The sequence below is a fragment of the Chenopodium album genome, chromosome 23 (assembly GCF_948465745.1).
Source record: "Chenopodium album chromosome 23, dcCheAlbu1.1, whole genome shotgun sequence".
Lineage (NCBI taxonomy): Eukaryota > Viridiplantae > Streptophyta > Magnoliopsida > Caryophyllales > Amaranthaceae > Chenopodium > Chenopodium album.
In genome coordinates, this window is record NC_137856.1 from 11,568,278 (window position 1) to 11,590,603 (window position 22,326).

The window sequence follows — 22,326 nt, forward strand, 5'->3', positions numbered from 1 at the left end:
TAATAATTTATAATAAATTTATAATCATATCAAACTTTAATATGTTATTTAAAATAGATGGGATGCTTAAAAGAGTTGACAAAACACATGAAATTGGATAAGATGAATGTATCTGTATGTTAATACCTCAACACATGGTATACCTATAATTGTGTACTAAATAACATATATAATAAGAATAAATTACACATATAAGAAGACTATATTACATATGTGTGTATGATTAACAATGTCGTTTAATAGTTAGGATCATGGACAAATTGAATCGAAAATGGATGTATGAGAGATTAGAAGGTCGACTATATAACATTTGTTTGTGTGATTGAGTTGGAGGATGAGAATAATTGGCCGACATTAACCAAATGATTAATGTGGTATGGCATAATGTGAATTGAAACAGGTTTATTTTGAAGCCATATCCTATTGGAGGGAATTCTTCAATTTACAAAGGAGACTTTGTCGAAATTTTTACTAATATTTGCTTACAAAGATTATTTTACTATAAGTGTTGCATTTTTTATTTTAACTTTTTTTTTTCAAATGTTTTTAGTTTTTTAAGTTTTAACATTTGAGATCATAGTTACTAATGTATCTTAATGCAGGGAGAATATATGGAAAAACTTTAGGAATATAAGAACAAAGGAATTGAGATAAACCCCGACAAAGTCTACTTGGAGGTTGTAGGTGGGCAAAAGAAAAGAAAAGTCTACGGTTTAGGGAGTTCTTCACAAATGTACTACAAGAGCGATCCTACTTCTCAACTTACTACATTATCTTCCACTCCTTCCATGATTTCTTAACTAAGCTCTCAAGTTGAAGAATTAAAGAAGATGGCGGAAGAAAACCATAACAAGGAAGAATAAAGCCAAAAAGCTACATGGAAGAAGGAAAAATTAGCTATGGGAGGTGATTTTTGAAACAATAAGTCATATGGGTTTGAATATTGTTTTTTAAAACACTGATACAAAATCGATGATATTTTGGATATTTGAATAAAATTAACATTTTGGTTATTTGAATTTATGCGTGGGTACCTTTTTTGTTTTGTGATTAATATTGGTCGTCGCTTAATTATGGTCTCAAATATTGATAGTTAATCGCAAATATTTATCGACTGCAAATTTGGTTTAGAGACTAATTTGTTAGTTGCAAAATCATTAGTCTCAGTAGTCGCTAATCTGTCACAAATAATTAGTTTTATAGTCGCAAAAATTTGGTCTCATATGTAGTTGCTAATCCGTCGCAAAAAACATTAGTCTCAATAGTCGCAAATCCGTCACAATAAAACTAGTCTTCGTAGTCGCAAAAGTTTAGTCTCGTAGTCGCAAAAGTTTGGTCTTGCAGTCGCTAATCCGTCGCAAAAGTTGTCTTAAAACATTGATCTCTATAGTTGCTAATCCATCGCAATTATATTACGACGGACAATAATTTAGTTGCTAAAATTTGAAAGTTAGTCACTAAATGGTAATTGCAAAGGCGTTGCAAATCTGTCGCTAAATTTGCGACTGTTCAAAAATTAGTCGTAAAAATGGATTTGCGACGAGGTCTTTGGCAACGAACCAAAGTAGTTGCAAATCCGTCGCAAATCCATTTTTGCGACGGATTTGCGATTTCTTTGGCCGTCTCTAATTACCCTTTTTCTTGTAGTGATATCTATAATTATCATATGTAAAATTATAGTTTTCACCAATAATATCTTTAATTATCATATGTAAAAATTATAAAAGTTGAATACTAATATTCTATTCATTGAGACGATTCCAACAAGTACCCACTAAACTATATATTCTCTTATGTATAAATCATCACAACCATTAATGAAAGTGAATAAAATAAGTAGTACGTGTAAAAAGTCAAAATGTTTCATTAAAAATAATATATATGAAGGGAGTAGTGAAAATGTACAACCATACACTCATACCCACCTAGGGTGTCGATTCGAGTAATAACCGAATGGAGTTAAAGTTGACCTGCAATGGGTCGGGCCTGTTCGGGTCACCCTTTTAACACGCCACAATTTAGGTTGTGTGAATTTTAAGTCTAGTCAATTTCGGGTCAACTTTAGATCGGTTCGTATTCGGTTAGAATAAATTCGTAGTTTGTTCAAAACATGTAAGAGCAAGTTAGATTCGTATAAGGTTTATTTAATAATGGATCAATTCCAATTCAGAGCCTTTTTCAGGTTTGACAAATAAAGTCCTTCAAAACTAGTGTAATTATTGAATTATTACCTTATCGCATCATTCATGTGCATTTTTCATATTGTGTCATTAACACTTACAGAGTATTAAGCCAAATTAAAATCGAATTATTAATAACTTACATACTTACATAAAGTGAGACGATAAGTAATGAACTAATGATTGATGATAGCCACATATTGATTAAACTATTTATTTATTTATTTATTATTTTTTTTATTCAGGAATATTGATTAAACTGACTTGAATACAGTAAAAACATCAAATTGATGAAATATATTGAAGAAATATATACTTCCTATGTTTTCTTTTAAATGCAACATACCTTTTTTGGCACGACTTTGAGAAAGAGAGTAAGCAATGTGAACGGACAAATTAATCAAACTAATTTTTTTACATGTAGTGCCTATCATTTACCTAGCTAGTCTAATTATCTCCTACAAAAACCATGCCAAATAGGTGTCTTGCATTTAAAAAAAGTGAAGGAAATATATATTATATTACTTTCATCACAAATTAAAAATTGTTGTGCTCACTTCTCACCTTCCAAAAGAATGTTCTTAATGATTAATGAAACAATTACATGAATTAAAGTAGTTATGTTTAAGTTAAAAAAAAGGAAGGTTAATAATATGCTGGGTTTAAAATTAAGTCTTGTTTGAAATCAGAATGGGTTAAAATCAGTTCGGTTAATATAGTATCAATTAGATAAAAACAAATTAGATTAAATTAAGTATTTGTGGGGCCAATTCAGGTTGAGTTCAAGTCAAGTTAACTCGGTTCAGTTTGAGTTCAAGTCGAGTTAAATAGGTTTCGAGTTAAGGTTGGGTCTAGTCAAATCGGTGTCGGATTAAGTTATGATCGATTCACATTTGGATTCGAGTTTTCTTAGGTCAAATCAAATCGATTAAATTTCGAAACAAATAGTTTTAGATCAGGTGGGTTTGGTTTTGAAATCTCAATACCCACCCACCAATTTCAAAAGTTGACCCTTCCCTTGTTCCTTTCCATTTGCGCAAGAGTCACTTTATTATATTCACCTAACATATGTCATTGAAAACAATTTTCAGTTACGCAATCAAAGACCTTTAATCCTTTATTAATTCTTTCATTCCCTCAAATATTCATTTTGTTCATACAATTGTAGTGTTTATTTATTTATTTAGTCAACCTTCTTAGAAACTCTTTAAGAAAAACTAAATACAGTTCCTTCAATATATTCTTTCTCATGCTTAAACAGCAACCTGCTTAACAATTCCTCTCATCAGTAAGTTTACTTTATTATGTTAAATTTTTTGTTTTTGTTTGTGTTTTGGTTTCAGAATGATCATTGCACTTTCATGGCAGTTTTTTTTTGGCATCTTTTGTTAATTTATTGGGAAAAAGTTGAACTTTTTGATGTGTTTTTGTTCTAATTTGAATTGGGTACATGACAATTATACTAGTTTTCTTTTTTTAGCAACTCAATTAAACTAATTCTAAAAGAAGCTGAAAATTTGAATAGGCTACATGACAATTATACTAATTTGTTTTTTTTTTTTAATTATTATTATTATTTATTTTTGGAAGTGTATCCAAAGGTGAAAGTTAGGGTTGTAGAGCAGGATGATGAGTATGATAGCCCCAGAAGTCCACTGCAGGGTTTTAATTCTCTCCCCATTCGAGATTCTACACCTGGTATTGCTCATGATCACTAGCTTGTTAAACTTGTGTTTTTTCTCTTCTATGCGAGTGTAGTGGTGTAACAAAGGGCGGGATTCGATCTCGTGTTTTTTGGGCACCACCTACGAGACTTTAAAAAGTTTAAACGGAAGTAACTAAGTTAGTTGACATCCACAAATTAAGAATATTATGGCTGTTTGATTGGCATCTGTAGTTTCTTAATGTTTTAAGTGTGTTGCTATTAGAGTACTTTAAAAGGGGTTTTTGAGCTTTTATGAATATTACTTTAGTAATACATCCATTTTGAAAAGATTTGCTTTAATTCCTTGATGAACTATACTATATTACTAACAATTTATTTGGTGATAGTATCTATTGTAAAGTGTGAATTGTGAAAAGAGTAATGTAGCAAAATTTTATAGATTTGTTATTTCAGATGGTTAGGGAAATTATAAAATTTTCTGATCAAAGTTTGTTCAAAAAGTTTAAAAACTATAACATCTTATAACAGAATGGTTTTTCTTGCATATTGGTATTCCAAATTTGTGTGTCGGATCTATCAATGCTAGTTATAATTTTGTATATATTGGCTGTCTTTTTTAATCAAGTAATTTTGTCTGTATAAGCTGTTTTTAGTCGGACCCTTTGGATAATTATTTTCCATATATGAATGACTTGTACATGTTGGTAAATTTTACTGATAAATTTCTTTTTCCCATTTTTGGTAGTGATTATATTGTCATTTAGTTAAGTCATATATTGATCATTTCAAAATCAAAGTCATAGATTGATTTCAGGTGCTTTCTGTAATTTCTGTACTAGCCGTAGTCTTATGCAAATAGTTGGCATTTGTATTAGTTACCCTTATGCCTACATCTATGAAATAAATAAGGCAGATAATCAGGTAAATGTCCTCTCTTTATGGACTGTTATATGTTTTTCCAAATGCTGTTATCATATGATCTATGGAGTATCTTAATTTAGTTCTTTCCATTTTTGTAATGATATCATTACCATGTAAAATACTTCATTTATACCTAGTTATTATTTGTGTAAGAGATGGGGAACAATAAGAGTTACAGGTACAAATTTGCAATACTTAATGGTGTTGCTTTATAAGAACCATATAGAGAGTGTCTGCCTATTTGAATGACTTGACTAGTTATAAAGTAGACGAGGGGATGAAGGAATTCCTGAAAATGCACACTTTTGCTTTGGTGCCTTGAAATGTGACGTAAATGAGATGGAAGGAGCACTTGTTTCTGCCTTGCAAAGATACAATGTGTTAAATGTGATCTAAATATACTGGTAAGGCTCAACAAGTCTGTGTTAATCCTTCAATGAGACTACGTTAATCCTCCTTAGCTCTCAAAATTCTAGTTGTGTAAGAAATGAAGGCAACAAGATTTGTTTCTACTCTGTGGGTAACATGGAAATTGTTCAAGGATTATTTTCTCAAATTAAAACTGTAATCTTCCGATCTAGTTATAATGATCATAAATCCCTAACATGTTTGATATCTATGACTTATGAAGCAAGTCAATTTCTTCTAAAGATTCTAAAATCATTCTGATAGGGTCATTGGAAGCAAAATACCATCAATGGTGATCATACATGTACAGTTTGTAGTTCAAATTAATAATAGCAGAAGGATCTCTAAAAATGTAGTAAATTTCTGGTCATCCATATCTGGATGCTTGCCTTGTTCTGCATCAATTTAACATAATTGAATGATGCTTTTGTGATTTGGAGGCTATTATTTTTATCTTACCAAACTTGAAGCCTTGAAATTCAAACTAGGCATTTCAATCTGAAATGTGATGTTTGAGCTCTACCTACAAGAGAACTAGACCAATGAGAGGAACATTGAGCAGAGATACATCATGGACAAATTTTGCAATTTTCTCTTTAAAGCCTTAACAAAATTTCCTTCTTGCAGTCTTAATTTCTGATCATAGATATATACAGTAGAAGTACGAGCCTTAACTTTTTCGTTGCTCTGGAGGGGAGGAATTCTGATACACTCATACACTTGCCAATTAGCAGCCTTTGTCTATCTAAGCAACATGACTTTTGCAGCACTCCAATATCCTGTCCATACGACAAAAAGCAACCCTCTAATATGATATAGCTACCAAAAGATTAATGATGCTCGTGTATTTTAGTAAAGCAGCCTCGGAGAACATGCATACCTGTAAAACATGAAAATGAAAAAATGCTAGAAAAGAGCATTATCTCCTTTATGGGCGATAACATCTGCAAGACAAGAAACTGTCAGAGCCCATTACTGCATATACGAAGTATAAACTACTTTAATTGTTGAGAACTTCAGGCATAGGATAGATCTGCAAGGAACTTCGCTGTTCTGGGGTGCTTCCTTCCTATAGTTTTATTGAATTTTAAAAGTCCTTGTGTTACATAAGGATTATAGAAGACATCATAAAGATCCCATGAGTACCTTACGGGTGGATACTGTCATCTATGTACAGAAGCTTGACGATTACTTGGTCCTTGCAAACTTTGAGATCAAAGCTAATGATCTCTTTTAAACCTTTTGAGCTGAGCCAGCCCTGATCATCTTATCTCAACTGGCTCTCTTTCCAGAGCAACTGATCCCCTAAAGTCTTCCTGAACTTTGGACAAGTATCTAGCATTAAATCAATTTTATTGTAATCTCTAATCCTTGATATTGACTGCATCCTCCACAACAGAAGTACAGAACTTAATCAACAAAGTTTTAAAAATTCTCATGTCTTGGTTTGAGCTATAGTGGCTCCATCAATTTAGAAATACTGTAGCTTTCTGATGGTCAGATTAATGTCTACATTTTTCTTCATCTGTACCTTATTACTTGTTGGATCTCTTTATTCATGGAGTTGGGTTATCTGTATGGATAAAATCCTCAAAATTTTCTGTTTCGTCTACCTTTGTCATCGAAGATTCTTTACCTCGTTTGAAGTCCATTTTTAATCTTACATATCCACACAAACTTCTTGTTCCAGCTACATATGAGATGTGATACATCAATTTCCTTTCGGACTCTAACCCCCTAACACCCTATAGCTAGAATGTGGAATTGTGGTTACTTTAAAGCAATTTTTCATAAGCAAGTGTCTTGATATAGTTGTCCTGATTTCTTGGTTATCTATATTCATATGTGGTGAGCCAGATCCAACTGTTTCAATCTTATTACCTATGGTGTGATAGTTATGGTCTCCACAAGCAGGGGTGGATCTTGTCTATGGCAGTCAGGTGTTGGCTTCCCTAAGCTTTTCTAGGATTGATTATAAGTAATATGGTGTCTATTAAATGCATATAAATGATGCATCTTCTTGCTACAGAGAGAAGTTGTTTGCCTATCTATTACCAAGCTAATCCACACTTTGTACTACTTGAAGAATTGCCACTTCAGATTATATATTCCTCATATTTTCCCCCTTTTCTTTTTTAGATCTGTGTATATGTCATCAGTTCTTATTCACTGTAGGTATAGTCTTTGGTTCTTTTTTTTTTTTTTTTTTTTTTTTTTTTTAATGTTTTAATCTATCTATGTGTTCTTATGTCTTGTTTACTGTAGGTATAGTCTATGGTTCATTATGCTTTGGTTATATATGGTTTTGAGATGTTGCATGCGTTCCTCTTTACCATGGTGCACATCATTAATTGGTTCATGCAAAGTGTTGATATATGCTTTGATTGTATTTTAAAGGTCAAATCTTTTTATAAATACAATTTTGATTGCTGCAGTATATGATCCTAACACTTCATGTGCTTTGTGACATTTGCGCCTCTATCTTCCTTACTGAATGCTGGTCTCTTGTAATTCACTTATATATGTGGCCATTGCAATTTGATTATTTCTGACAGTAGAAGGAGTTAAACATCGCTCATCAGTATCGGTTGCTAAGGTACCAAGGTCATACATCCCAAGATCAATTACTCCACCCCCTTCCTTGCCAAAACGTAAGGTTCCGTGTTTACTGCATAGCTGCTCAGTGCTTTTGTTAACAAAGATAGGAACTCTTAATTATTTCTCATTTTAAAATGGCAGCTGCAAAGAAGAATGAAACAGAAGAAGATGGCATTAAACCCCATATCAGAGCTAGTTCAATCCCAAGACCACGTGCTGTCATTTCTAGCCCTGGTAAGTTTATTAAGCTTCAGAGTCATTTGACAACAAATGTCATAACAAGTTTATATTTGAGATGCTTTGTTGTATTTTTTCTCCTAATGATGTTTCATTCTATGTATGAATATATTTGTCTCTGTCTGGCTACATTAGGAAGGTTTTCTGTGAAGTTGATGTTATTACTTTCTACCAACCTTTTCTGGTAGAAAGATCTCACTTGATATCAACTTTTGTAACTTTCTATAGGAATTACTTTGTCTATCATCGAACGAGAACTGCATGAGAACTTATACTTATTTTGGTTGGAAATAGATATTGTTTTAGGACTGTACACAAGAGCTAAGAAATGACTTAAAGGAGATATTGCCCTCAATGTAAGAAGTTTATCTTTAGAAATTAAGTTCTGTTCAGTGTTCATAATGATAAATACCATTTGTTCTTGATGAATTAACATTAAGGATGTTTCATTTTAATACTTCGTATTTTTTTTATTATATTTGGAAGATAATGAGGTTAAGTACTCTTAGAAACAAATACTTTTAACTGCAGGGAGCCATGGAGCACCATATATCGAGGGGTAGTGACTGTTGAGTACATATGTAAAATTTAATCCTTTAATTTAATCTTGGAGTTCAGAGCCTATCTGGGATTCTCTTCATAGAGAAAGTTTAGGTTACAAATATGTGTTTGTATGAACAGATCATCCAACTGTTGAAAAAGGCATAAAAGGGATAAGAGGAATATATGTGTGCCTTAATCAATTGATGTGCTCATTGTAGTGCCGTATTAGTTAAAGACTTATAATAGTACCACATCTGGTATCTCGTATCTTGGGATCTAATTGTCATTTTTATATTCCTTTTTGTTATACTTGGAAGTTGGAAACCTGTTGCTTCACTGCTCTGTGACTGTGAACAGTTCTGCAGTCCTTGTACTGATCCACTACCTTAATTATTAACCAAGCTGATCGGGATGCTCTTTGATCAGTCCTTGTACCTGGAAAGCCTTCCTCGCTGAGGAACTTTGCCGGATATCACATAATTCGCCGCCCTTAATTTATCTACTGTAAAATCATTTGACTTCATGACTTTTATTCCATTATGCAGCTTATAAATTGAGTGTATGCAAAGACTTAATCTTACTTACATTGGCAAGTCAATTTAGCCTAGCTTCTTGCCAGGCTGCCACCTAAGTTGTTTTTTCTTTTTTTTCTTCATAATTTTAATCTTATGGAAATACAGATTGTAGAGCCCTTTGATTCTCTTTGTATTCACCGGTTCATTAGTATTCTACGCTATACACAAATTTTCATTAGCACTTTGGGCTAAATAGCTCTTCCTTGTGTTGATGATACCATTATGTGCATCAGTTCATGGATCAAACAAACATGATCCTGAAGTCTTTTCATAGCTGCATATATAATTTGTTACATTGGACCTGTTACTTTAGATGTTTTGACCATGAACTACTTGCATGGCCTATTATGTTAGTTCCTGCTGCATATCAGAATGCATTTATGAGAAATTATGAATATATCATTACAAATATGACAATTCTTCTCTTCATTTATTTTAGTTAATGACCAAATCTTGGGAAGTAAGTACCAAAAGAGGTCTCAACGACCATCAACCTTGAAAAATCATGACTTGGCTCAGAGCAGACAATTAGAAGGAAAGTGCACTCGAATGAGCCCTACATCAGCATTGAAAAATTACAACTTGCCTCAAAGACGGCAAACTGGAGGAAAGTGCACTCAAGCGAGTACTACATCAACCTTAAAAACCCACAACCAGGCTCAGAGCGGACAATCTGACGGAAGGTGCAGTCTAACGAGTACTACATCAACCTTAAAAGGCCTCAACTTGACTCAGACCAAACAATCAGAAGCAAAGTGCACTCAGACGAGTACAAGCTCCAAGAAGCCTTTAAATAGAGGGGAGTATAAGGAAATGACTACTGTCAGTGATATGAAAGCAGAGGAAGGGTCAGCTATACAAGTTAGGGTTCGAGTAGCAAACATTACTAAAGCAAAACCTTGCTTCATGATAACATAATTATATGTGATGTATGAAGGTAGGTTTATATAGGATTTGAGTTTAGCCCATGAATCTGAGACATTAAAGTCGGTTCATGAGCAAGAACATTGTATATTGCTCTGCTACGGCTTATTATGATATATACTAACATAAATAAATTTTAACCAATGAGGTCTTGGCCAAGTGACAAAGACTGAAAGTCGATAGGTCATAGATTTTAATCTTTTTTGAAATACACAATTAACTTTGTAAAAACCTTTAAATAAGTTGAAAATTTCCTCCAAGAAATTTTTCAATACTCATTAATATAAGTGTACAACTGTACATGAACAATTAATACATTAAAAATAGAAGAGAATAGCTAGTGAGAGAAATTCATGGTCAAATTTTTCATTTCCGAGTATGTACTTAAATTGATTCACTTAATTTGCAACAGAGTAAGGCTTTGTTCATCTCTTTGCCTTACTTTTGGTGGATTAAAGATTATTTGTATAGGACTGGAAGTATCTTTGCCGAATCGAAATTATTTTTAGTGATTATGTAAATTTTTTTTTATTTTTATTTTTATTTTAAGTTACTGATTTTTAATCAATTAAATTTATTTTTACTGAACGAAATTATTTTTACAAAAGTAAGTTTATATTTATTACTCCCTCCGTCCCCGAAAAAACGACACATTTAGCCTAATTTTAGTCCCAAAAAGAATGACCTATTAGCTTTAAAATACCCACCAATTTGCAATAATATTTGTGCAAAATTAGCTTCCTTATATAAAATTTTGTTTTTCCATGTACTTTTATTACTATATCTCTCTCTACTTTTTTTTTATAAACCCCATGTAAATTTATCTTTCCAATGTAATTTTAGTTCTTTATATTTAACTTTATTAATACCCGCGAAATCAACCCAAAAGAGTCGTTCTTTCGGGGACGAAGGGAGTAGGAGTATTATATTGAAAGTGAACAGGGCATAAGTATACTGCATAACCTTATCCCAAAATTCCATTAAGTCGGCCTTTATTTTTCTCATTGGCCAGAAATTCCTCATCTCAACCTCATATTTTAGCCAACTCCTATTCACAAACTCTTCCCACACTGCCTGAGCTGCTCAAAAGGGTGGAAAAACACCACACAAAACCTCCACACTCTAACTCTTTTTCCCATGGCTGCCGCAGCACCCGCTAGCACGACCGTGCAATCTTCTCTTTCGACACCGAAACCATCCTTCGCATTTTTATCAAACAAACAACTACCATCTGACCCAATCCAAGTAAAATTTGGCTCAACAAAGAAATCATACTCACCCTTAATTTCACAACATTACTGTTTTACAAATGACCCAACCCCGATCGCTTGTGTATCCCACAAGCGGCGAGCCCCGAGGGTTGCCGCTGCGGTGGCCGAGGAGGGAGTGGTAGAGACTGCCAATGATGTGGAGCAGGATAAAGATGAAACACAAATTGAAAGTGAAGTTTCAAGTGAAAAGAACAATAATGAGGTTCAAGTGAATACTAAGCTTTACTTTGGGAATTTGCCTTATCATTGTGATAGTGCTCAACTTGCTGGTATTGTCCAAGAGTATGGCACCCCTGAATTAGTTGAGGTATCATGTTTTACATTTTTTTTTTACCTTTGTAATTTCTTATTTTGAATGTCTCTATAGTCTTCCAATTTAGACAGACTAGCGGCTAGGTACACCCGAGTGTACGATGAATTATGCTGATATCATAATGACTTTCAAAGTGGATTGCAAATTTGCAATTCGCTGAGAAACTCAAGAAAGAACCCTTATACAAAATAGTACTTCGTATAAACTAACTTCAATATATTACCGTTGTAACACAACGTTTTAGTTAATTCCTATTTAGTTATCCCTTTTATGTTTTTTTTTTTTTTTTTTTTTTTTTTTTTGTTTTTTAATGTACTAATTCTATAAAATGATGTTTTTCTTTTTAAAGTGTAAAATTTTGTTAAATGAAAATTTTCTACACATTTTCTTAATTAGTTTACCACATTTGACTCAACATCGTAATACTCTATGCTAGTCAAAGTGTTGCACGAAGTATAATATAATCGATTTTGATTTATATTACAAATTTACTGCATTTTACAGGTTCTATATAATAGAGACACAGGGAAAAGCAGAGGATTTGCATTTGTCACCATGAGCAGTGTTGAAGATTGCAATGCTGTTATTGAGAATTTGGATGGAAGTGTAAGAATCTATCAGTCTAGCATTTTAGTTTTAAAATCATAAGTTGAAATTTTCAATCAAATGAATAGTTCAAGTGTTACAGTCTCATGGAAGTGGCTAGGAATTTGAAAAAAACAAAAAAAATCATCTTATACATGTGAATTGAATGTGTTAATATGCTTAATGGTTTTTCTAACACGGATTTTAATTGGCTGTTATCGTAACATAATGGTTTAGTTGGATGTTGGAAGGTGAATTGAATGCACACGTACTAAAATTCGAAGTAGCATTTTGTGGAATGACAAATTTAAATTCGTTTTGATCCTGCTTGGCAATTAGCGATATCATCATGATCATATAGCAAGATGGCCTTGTTTAAATTAAATGCATAAGGGTGATGAGTGATCTACCAGAAAACGAATTGATTACTAAGATAAGATGCTTTGATAATTCGATGCAGGAATATGGTGGGCGATATTTGAGAGTGAATTTTGCTGATAATCCAAGGAAAAGAGAGCCCTTATTTCCAGAGACAGATCACAAATTGTTCGTTGGTAACTTGTCTTGGTCAGTTACCTCAGAGAGCTTGTACCAAGCGTTTCAAGAGTACGGAAAGGTGGTGGGAGCAAGAGTGTTGTTTGATGGAGAGACCGGTAAGTCAAGAGGCTATGGTTTCGTTTGTTACTCAACAAGAGCAGAAATGGAAAGTGCCCTTGAATCTCTTAATGGAGTGGTAATTTTATCTCACTTTCTTTTCCTTTTTACAATCTGTTTCGCCTTATACAGATGTTTGTTGAAGTAGTATAGTTTATAAATTTTGTTGTATATAAACTCATTATTTGCGCTTTCTTATACATAGGAGTTGGAAGGTCGACAAATGCGAGTAAGCTTGGCAGAAGGGAAGAAATTATAGGTGGACATGGTGCTACATTATCAATATATTTTGTGTTAACAAGAGAAAAAACAAGGGGATGAAAGAAGATATAGTCTTGCTTTCGAGTCATCTAGCTCACACGGCGTATGTTTCTCATGACTGTCATGAGTATTGAGATGATTCTTGTGTTACTATTCTCAGTAATGAACATTATTGATGAGGGTGAGCATGGGTTGCTCTTGAAAAATGTTTTTCATCTTCTAGATTAATTCTGATTTTATCACTCTCATGTTTAGTTCTTATTTGGTCTTATGATGGTTATACATAAATCAATACAAGAAAGATTTAACAAGCAAATCTAAGCAGTATGATTATGAGAAGATCCTTGTACGGTTTTTTCATATATTTATTCTGTTAAAGGTTCATAATAAGTTTATAAAAGTTCGTAGTTCTTTTTAAAGTTTTTGTTTTTTTTGACACATCTTTTTAAAGTTCATAATTATAGTTTATATTATTTTTGGGTCCATACATGTGACATCAAGTACATCTTCTTTTAACATTAATATATCGAATTGAAGATAAAATTTGTGGACGTCTTAGCGGATTTATCATTTATGTGTGTTATATCACAACACAAATTTTTAAATGAACCTAGTTCACAATAATTTATTATGGATCACTAATATTAGAGAAACTAAAGTTGTATTATTACTAAATACTACCTCCGTTACAGGTTATGTGCAACGATTTGACATAAAGTAGAGAGGAAAAATGTCTCATCGTTGCACATAACCTGTAACGGAGGTAGTAAAAAAAAAGGTAACTATAATAAAAAATAAGGTCACTATGTTGAAATAAAAGTTATTTTGGTAATATATAGGCTATAAGAGATTAACATTTTTTTTAATAAAATTGTTTATATGTTGGTCAATATGAATAATAAAGGTCACTATGTTAAAATTAGGGTCATAATGTCGTATTCTAACTCACAATAATATTAAACGTTATACATGTTTTAATATGAATAATAAAGGTTACTATACTAAAAACAAGGTTACTATGTTAAAAATAAAGCTCATTATTTTCAATATAATGTCAGTTGCGTGTGTATAAACATTGGGTACATAATAATATTATTGTGGATCAGGTCCACGCAATTCTTTCTAATATCACAATACCTTTGTACTTAGACCATGGAGACATGTCAAATTGGAAGTTTTAATTTAGTTTTCGTATTTTTTGATAAGGAAAAATTCTTATTGGGCCAGAACTTGACATTGGTCAACTTCGATTTGAGTTTAGTGGTAACAACCAATGAAAGTGTTTGAGAAAGAGTAACACGCGGTGTGGGGTATGGAGAATGGAGGTTTGGGCAATAGGAGTTGGCAATTTGCTGGCTACAAGCCTACAACTTTATATTTAACTCATCATGTATTACAGCAACTTCTAACAAATCTTCTTCAATTAATCTTCTTGTGTTCACTATTCCAATTTTTTTTTTGGTGCACACACTATTCCAATGTTAATTAGTTTTTCGATCAGTCTGATGCACAAGTTATCAAAAGTCAAATTGAGACAAAATTTTTTTTATTTTATTTTAAGAAAGTGTACTTCTATTTTGACAAATATGAAAGTAAGTGAAAAATCTAAGAATTAAGCTATGGGGAATTTTTTTTCACTATCATTTTACCATGTTATTTTCCTCACTTCGTAATTTCTAAAGAAGTTCCACTTTGTATCACCTTGATAAATAAAATGGTAAAATTGTAAATAAATCAATAATTAATGAACACAAGTCTATGAGACTGACATGGAAGCCAGCAACCTATTGTGTCTTCCAACTAATCTTACTACTGTTGTGCTTCTTTTTTAGGTGTACAAAACTTGTAGTGTGTCAAAATGATTTTCCCTTTTAGTATTAGTGCTTTGATTAGTCTTTCTGACGGCTATATGCAAAAGCAGTATGTTTCCTTTCTTTTGCTCAACACCAAGTTTTGTATTAGTAACTTTAAGGTGTTTGTTATAATTATTGACTTGGATTTAGCCTTTTAAATATATTCAACTTTTAGTGTGTTAAAATAAAAGTCCTTGGAAGAAAGTCTATACAATTAAAGCATTGACTTTAAATATATTCTACTTATAGCATTGACTTTAAATAAATGAAATAGGGTTCTTTGTATGATAAGACATAAGTCAAATAATAGTGTCACCGTGAGTGTGCTTTATGTTAATTAATTTGTCCTATTCAAGTAATTGTAATGCAAATTTTACAATGAGTATATATTTTCCATTCACGTAGAGTTTTTATCACCAAAATTTCAAATGAACTCATTTTTTCTAACTAATAAATGGTAAATTAATATGATTTCTTTTGTCAATGTAGTTTTTTTTGTTTTTTTTTTTTTTTTGAAACACTTATTAATGTAGTTTTGTTAAGTATTATACAATGATTATGAGATGCCCCTAACATAGCATAAATCTAAATAAAGTAAATTAATAATGTTCCATTGATCATATGATATTATTAGCTCCACTAATATCAATCACCAAAGCTTAGATCCATTGCAATCCACTTGTTGTCCTAAAATTAATCAACCCCAAAATAACCAAACGAAGATAAAGGATGTAAAACACTTTTTTAACTTAGAAAATAACCACAAAATTCTAATCTTGACTATACTTGCGCTACATCATTCTTTTTTTCTTATTTAGCATTTTACCTCTATTTAAACACTTCTTCCCCAACAATCTTACATAGCATTATAGAGCCTTCTGGGGGCTTGTAAAATTACAATAAATTAAAAATAAAAATAGGGACTTAAGCCCCAATAGCTCTACCAATCAAAAAAAAAAAAAAAAAAATATAAAAAAAAAAATTACTAATCCCACCACATTTTTCTTACCCTAAACAACAAAAAAAAAATTTACAAAATGGGAAAGAGTCCTATTGTTATTGCTATATCGGCCATATGTGTGGTGGCATGTGTCGCGGCTGTTACACTTGGTGTTTCAAAGTATGGCCATGGTAGTGACGGACCCAACAAAGGTGGCGGAGATGATCATAAGATTGCCTCAGGTACGAAAGCAATCCAAAGCATATGCCAACCTACACGCTACAAGCAAGCTTGTGAAACAACCCTGAGTAATTCGGCTGGAAACACTACTGACCCTAAGGAGTTGGTGAAGACGGCATTTAGGGTGGCAAAGGACGAGATAACAAAAGCACTGGAAAAATCCAACACCATTAAGGCTGCTAAAGATGATCCTCGAGCAGCTGAAGGCTTGGAGATATGCAAGGAAGTGGTTGGCTATGCTGTAAATGACCTTGAGAGGACAGTGGAGTCTGTGGGTGCGTTTACGATGGATAATGTTGATGACTTCCTTGAAGATCTAAGGGTTTGGATTGGTGGTGCCATTACTTATCAAGAGGTTTGTTTCGAGGCGTTTGAGAATTCTACAAGTGATGCAGGGACTAAGATGCGTAGCTTCTTTAATGTGTCGCGTGAGCTTAGCAGCAATGCCTTGAATATCATTACTGAGGCCAAATCTATGCTTCAATACCTTGACATCCCAGGGCTTGACCTTAGTGCCCTTGGTAGTGGTGCTGGTTCTTCAGCTCACCGTCGTCTTCTTAAGGAAGGTAAGGGAGTGTGGGTTGCTGGTGAGATGCCTCCTTGGGTCAATGACCCTAAGCGAAAAATTATGAACGTCCCTGTCTCTCAGATTAAGCCTGATGCTATTGTCGCTCAAGATGGTTCTGGCCAATACAAGACCATTGGTGAGGCCGTAGGAAAGGTGCCCTTGAAGAATGAAGTCCCCTTCATTATCTACATTAAGGCCGGTACATACAAGGAGACCGTCCTCATCGAAAAGAAGCATACTAATGTCATTCTAGTCGGTGATGGACCTACTAAGACTATCATCACCGGTAGCAAGAACTTTGCTGATGGTATTCAAACTTTTAAGACTTCAACTGTTGGTAAGTACTTATGTGTAATTTATAGGTGCAATTTTCTCACTTATAAAAAATGCTAGACATGCATATCTCAAAAATGTATTATATGCTAGTAATTTTCTACAATTACAATGAAATGCAATTTTATACAGGTGCTGTTGGAGATGGATTTATGGCAAGGGACATTGGATTTGAGAACACTGCAGGACCACAAGGCCACCAAGCAGTTGCCTTAAGGGTGGTGAGTGATTTCGCCGTCATATACAACTGCCACATTAGTGGACACCAAGATACATTGTATGCAGTAAGAGGTCGTCAATTCTACAGAGACTGTACCATCTCAGGCACAATCGATTTCATCTTTGGTGATGCACAAGCAGTGTTCCAAAACTGCAAGTTGCTAGTAAGAAAGCCAGGACCCAACCAACAATGTATGGTAACAGCCCAAGGTAGGACCGAGGAGAAAGGACCAGGAGGGTTCGTGATGGAAGGTTGTACAGTCTCCGGTGAGCCTGACTACAAGGCGGTAAAGGCTCAGTTCCCAGCCTACTTGGGACGACCATGGAAGGAATACTCTAGAACCATCTTCATGTACTCGAACATTGATGATTGTATCGCTCCTCAAGGATGGACTGAATGGAGAGGAACCTTCGCCCTTGACACATTGTTCTACGCCGAGTACCAAAACAAAGGTACAGGTGCTGATACATCTAAGAGAGTTAAATGGGCAGGACTCAAGACTTTGAGCCCTCAACAAGCTGATGGTTTCACTCCTGCTAAGTTGTTCGTTAGCGGCGACAAATGGATCCCTCAGACTGGTGTGCCATATGCTGCTGGAATGTTTTCTGCAAGCTAAGCGATTAAATAATTAGAGGTTAAAAGACGGAAACAAAAAAAATTTAAAATAATTGTGTGGAAAGACGAGAGATTGTTTGTAACTTTACAGAAAATAGTAGAAAAAATGATTTCTGATGAATCACAAATTAAATTCGTTGTAATGTATTTTTGTTTTGCATAACATATAATTAACATATTATCATGGTATGTTCATTCTATTTATATTTATTTTTATTTTCATTTTTATTAAACCTTATATGGTTTGGAATGAAATCAATATAGAGCCTTTGATTTTAAAGGTAGAGTGAAGAGTACTTTTACTTATTTTTTAGGACATTTTAACATGAAAATTTGTTTTTTCCTATCTCTTAATGTGATTAAGCAATGAATAATTTGTTTATCAAATTATTTTAGCTGGGTTAATTGAATTTGATTTATCTACATAAGGTCCTAAATATAAACAATATTTCATCAATATTGTATCAAAAAAAAAAAAAAAAAATTTCATCAATATATTTTCCTTTTTCATAAAAATAAATTACTGTGATGTGACCAAATTCATCTATAAAACTAACCCGGTTCTCGCTCTTAGGAACACGAACTTGATTGGGTCTTTTATGTATAAACTTACTAGGTTAGGTCCCGTGCCATGCACGGTTATTTTAATTACTCTATGTTTTCTTTTTATAAAATAATTTATGACATACAAAATAAAAAGTTAAAATCTTTATAGAATAAATTATACTCTGCCATAATTATATCTTATGTAAAAAGATTATTTATTTCCTTATTAATCCGTACTCAATTGCGCAATAACATAAGAAAGGTAAATATTATTGCTTGTTTATTTGGTTGACAAAAAAAAAAAAAAAAAAATTTCTTTTAAATAACTTTCTTAAATAAATCTTTTCTAATTATATTAAATTAAAAAAAATACTAAGGACACACCAGGACATGACACGTGTCATTGCTGGTGTGTCTTTTAGTATATAGTTATTGATTGATAATCAAGATGTAGTGAGAACCACATCCTGAAATGAGAACTAAAAACCAATTTGCGTTGTTAGATCAATGTTATCCAATACAGAAGTTTATTTACGTGTCATTAATGGTACTTACGTAGTTTAGCAACTTCTCTAACTTCATGATTGCTTTACTTTAAATCATTTTTATTAGTTTTTAAATCAATTTGATTAGCATTTTGTGGTTTATTCTTTACTTTTTCAAATCAAATGAATGAAAAATTTTCTATAACTGTTTTACATTAAAAGGATTTAATAGTTTATATTTCAAGGAACAATTTGAAAATTATTATTGATGATGTGTTTTTCTTAACAAAAAACTACGAAAAATCATGTCAGTTTTTTTTTTTTTTTTGAAAGAAGTTTAGTGCTTTTATTAAGTCATAGTAAGAGAATCAACTAAAACATACGGGGAGACCTCACTTGGAGCGTGGTTCACCCAACATTGTTCGACACCTACCGGCACTAACCTAGCAAGATGATGAGCTACTACATTGCCATCTCGCTTTACATGAGACCATGAAATAGAATAAAAACTAGAGCTAGCAAAAACAATGTCGTCTAAGATATTATCCACGGGTGACAAATTGAAGATATTCTTCTTGAGCTTGGAAACCATAATATGGGAATCAGATTCTAAAATCAATCTGTCAAAGCCAAAATCTCGTGCTTTCTTTAAACCAAGCAGAGCTGCCTTACACTCGGCCACAAGGGGATCCCACCTAGCCTTGATGCGTCTAACGACTGCGAATAGCACCTGTCCAGAGCTGTCCCGAGCCACTGCTCCCAACCCAATCCATCCTTCACGAAAAATCATGTCAGTTTGTTGGTAAATACATCTACTTCCTCCAATCCATTTCTATTTAATCTATATTAGCTTTTAAATCAATTTGATTTACATTTTGTGGTTTATTCTTTACTTTTTCAAAACAAATAAGTAATGAATGAAAACTTTTCTAGTCTACATAACTGTTTAAGTCATAGGGATTTAAATTTAATAATCAATGAAACAATTTGAAAATTATTATTATTATTATTATTATTACTATTATTACTATTATCATCATCATTATTATTATTATTATTATTATTATTATTATATCAGAAAAAACCTACAAAGTCAATCAATTTACAAGAAATTATTATTATTATTATATAAGAAAAATTTATTATTATTATATCAGAAAAAACCTACAAAGTCAATCAATTTACAAGAAATTATTATTATTATTATATAAGAAAAATCCTACAAAGTCAATCAATTTACAAGAAATTAGTGGGGAGCCGAGATACAATCTGGCCCCCACCCCTCTAGCTATAGCGAACCCGATCCCGCTGAACATGTGAGCTGCTGCACGAGCACCAATATCCTGAGTCTTAGCAAACGCCTGAACCCGAGATACAACCTATAATAAATTAATGGGAAGTCGAGATACAATCTAGGCCCCCACTCCTCTAGCTATAGCAAAACCTACCCTAGTAAAGATATGAGCTGCAGCACGCGCCCCAATGTCTTGAGTCTTCGAGAACTTCTGGATCCGATTCAGCAATGCAACTAGGGCTGTACACCGGTCCAAAACCGGACCGGACCTGTTAGGACCGGGACCTGAATCAGCCAATTTTGAGGACCGGGGACCGGACCTGATTCAGCAGGTCCGGGTCAGGTCCAGACCTGAGAAATCAGGTCCGGGTCAGGTCCAGACCTGAACAGACCTGTTTTGTGTGTTTTTTTTTTTTTTTTTTTTAAAGAAAATAATTAACCTGTTGGACCTGTTTATAGACCTGTTTATGGACCTGTTTACATAAAATCTCAAAATATCAATAACAAAAACTACATAAAATCTATAAGTCTCAAATATAACAAATAATTCATTAAATTACATAAAGTCTCTAAGTCTCAAATACTAGAAATACATAAATTATCCAAAGACAACTTGAATTTTGGCGAGTTGCTTTCCCTTTGATTGCGTGATTCACACTAATGAGTCCACGAAAACAACTTCATCGTCTCCATCGTTATATACATCATGTTGCACCTCTAAATAAAAAAACAATATAGAATATATTAATGAATGACAACAATGAAATAATAAATTTGGTGTAACAAAATTACAAGTACATAAAATTAATACTACCTTTCTCCATTTCTTCCAACTCTTTCAAATTTTCTTCCACATCAACAATTGACTCTCTCTTAGCTCTAAGCCAATCTTGTGTGCAAAGTAGCGCTTGAACCATCTTCAATACAAAAGTATTACTTAAATATGTATAAACAAAGTCATATTTAGATATAATTAACTTGATTTCATAAAATAAAAAAGATAAAGACGCATTACCTTAGGAGTTAAAGAACTCCGAAATGGATCAAGAGTATGACCTCCCGTACTAAAAGCAGATTCCGATGCAACGGTGGACAATGGAATGACTAGTATGTCACGTGCCATGCGATTAAGAATCGGATAACGCTCACCATTCTTACCCCACCAAGTCAATGTATCTTGTTCTTCCTCCTCTGGCCCTAATTGATCATTTAAGAACCTATCCAACTCACTTATCGCATATCCACTTGTCCCCTTCATTCTTTTTGCCTTTTCTTTTAGGTTTTTCATATAATCATCAAATCGCACTCTTCTACTATTATCAACATCCATTGCCATCCATATTATCTCCAGATTGGGTACTTTGAGGAATATTAGAAGCATACATTTTTCTATATTCCTCAAATAAAGTGCAAGTGAACTCCTTCACATCATTAGCAAGTTTCATACCTTTTTCCTTTCCATGCATATCAATTAGTGTCAATTCAACAATAACCAACTTAGAGTGAGGGTTAAGAAGAAGAGCAACATAAATGAACTTGTTCATTTTATCCACATTCCCCCAATACTTATCAAACTTTTTTTTCATTGCAATGGCCATAGCTTGAAAATTCAAATCCTCACTTTGTTCCCAACTATTCAACATATCATACATAGAAGCAATTTCACCTAAACCTTTATTAGCTGTCACATAATGGGAACTAGAAACACGTTTAGTCAACACATAAAACCCCTCTAAAAACAAAACCAACCTCTCCACTTTTTCCAATCTTCGGGTTCAGGAGGCCTTTCATTATCCTTCAAATCCTCTCCATCGGGAAGAGATAACCCACTAAAAACACGTTGAAACTTCAAAGCCGTTTCCAACATTATGTATGTAGAGTTCCAACGAGTGGGAACATCAAAGGATAAAGAAGACTTGGAATCTATATTTGATTTTTGCACAAGATCTTTGAATCTAAGTAATCTAGCAGGGGAATTCTTAACAAATTTCACAGCATTTCGAACTCTATCAATGCACACACCATGCTCTCTAATACCATCCCAAACAATTAAATTAATGATATGAGCAATTCAGGATTCTCTCCATTAACCCAAT

General features: G+C 33.1%; 4 protein-coding genes across 5 annotated transcripts; 3 read left to right on the forward strand and 1 right to left on the reverse strand.

Moving 5' to 3' along the window:
- The first annotated feature begins 3,288 nt into the window (after window positions 1–3,288).
- Window positions 3,289–10,205, forward strand: LOC145608904 (uncharacterized). 2 transcript variants are annotated; one of them, XM_081664490.1, is made up of 5 exons: window positions 3,289–3,468; window positions 3,771–3,878; window positions 7,731–7,826; window positions 7,915–8,007; window positions 9,568–10,205. In XM_081664490.1, coding segments are annotated over exons 1-5 (777 nt in total). In that variant the 5' UTR covers window positions 3,289–3,467; the 3' UTR covers window positions 10,047–10,205. The 2 variants fall into 2 exon arrangements, with proteins under 2 accessions (XP_081520616.1, XP_081520617.1); XM_081664491.1 differs by having other exon boundaries at window positions 7,734–7,826.
- An 845-nt stretch (window positions 10,206–11,050) lies between these two features.
- LOC145609269 (28 kDa ribonucleoprotein, chloroplastic-like) lies at window positions 11,051–13,475 on the forward strand. The gene is made up of 4 exons (XM_081664796.1): window positions 11,051–11,630; window positions 12,141–12,242; window positions 12,682–12,954; window positions 13,081–13,475. Exons 1-4 carry the CDS (start codon window positions 11,190–11,192, stop codon window positions 13,132–13,134), a joined length of 870 nt encoding a protein of 289 aa, XP_081520922.1. The 5' UTR covers window positions 11,051–11,189; the 3' UTR covers window positions 13,135–13,475.
- Window positions 13,476–15,971: 2,496 nt separating this feature from the next.
- On the forward strand, window positions 15,972–18,086 carry LOC145609698 (pectinesterase-like). Its single transcript, XM_081665157.1, has 2 exons — window positions 15,972–17,074; window positions 17,203–18,086. Exons 1-2 carry the CDS (start codon window positions 16,027–16,029, stop codon window positions 17,904–17,906), a joined length of 1,752 nt encoding a protein of 583 aa, XP_081521283.1. The 5' UTR covers window positions 15,972–16,026; the 3' UTR covers window positions 17,907–18,086.
- A 1,199-nt stretch (window positions 18,087–19,285) lies between these two features.
- Window positions 19,286–21,488, reverse strand: LOC145607033 (uncharacterized). The gene is made up of 3 exons (XM_081662819.1): window positions 21,246–21,488; window positions 21,045–21,147; window positions 19,286–19,710 (listed from the first exon to the last, which is right to left on the reverse strand). Exons 1-3 carry the CDS (start codon window positions 21,486–21,488, stop codon window positions 19,286–19,288), a joined length of 771 nt encoding a protein of 256 aa, XP_081518945.1.
- Window positions 21,489–22,326: the final 838 nt, after the last annotated feature.

Coding starts and splice junctions, on each gene's coding strand:
- LOC145609698 (XM_081665157.1), top strand. CDS start 16,027: ATGGGAAAGAGTCCTATTGTTATTGCTATATCGGCCATATGTGTGGTG. Junction 17,075..17,202: donor TTTTAAGACTTCAACTGTTG/GTAAGTACTTAT, acceptor AATTTTATACAG/GTGCTGTTGGAGATGGATTT.
- LOC145607033 (XM_081662819.1), bottom strand. CDS start 21,488: ATGAAGGGGACAAGTGGATATGCGATAAGTGAGTTGGATAGGTTCTTA. Junction 21,148..21,245: donor GGAGTTCTTTAACTCCTAAG/GTAATGCGTCTT, acceptor TTTGTATTGAAG/ATGGTTCAAGCGCTACTTTG. Junction 19,711..21,044: donor GTTGGAAGAAATGGAGAAAG/GTAGTATTAATT, acceptor TTTTTCGTGAAG/GATGGATTGGGTTGGGAGCA.
- LOC145608904 (XM_081664490.1), top strand. Junction 3,879..7,730: donor CATTCGAGATTCTACACCTG/GTATTGCTCATG, acceptor TATTTCTGACAG/TAGAAGGAGTTAAACATCGC. Junction 7,827..7,914: donor ACCCCCTTCCTTGCCAAAAC/GTAAGGTTCCGT, acceptor TTAAAATGGCAG/CTGCAAAGAAGAATGAAACA.
- LOC145609269 (XM_081664796.1), top strand. CDS start 11,190: ATGGCTGCCGCAGCACCCGCTAGCACGACCGTGCAATCTTCTCTTTCG. Junction 12,243..12,681: donor TTGAGAATTTGGATGGAAGT/GTAAGAATCTAT, acceptor AATTCGATGCAG/GAATATGGTGGGCGATATTT. Junction 12,955..13,080: donor TTGAATCTCTTAATGGAGTG/GTAATTTTATCT, acceptor TCTTATACATAG/GAGTTGGAAGGTCGACAAAT.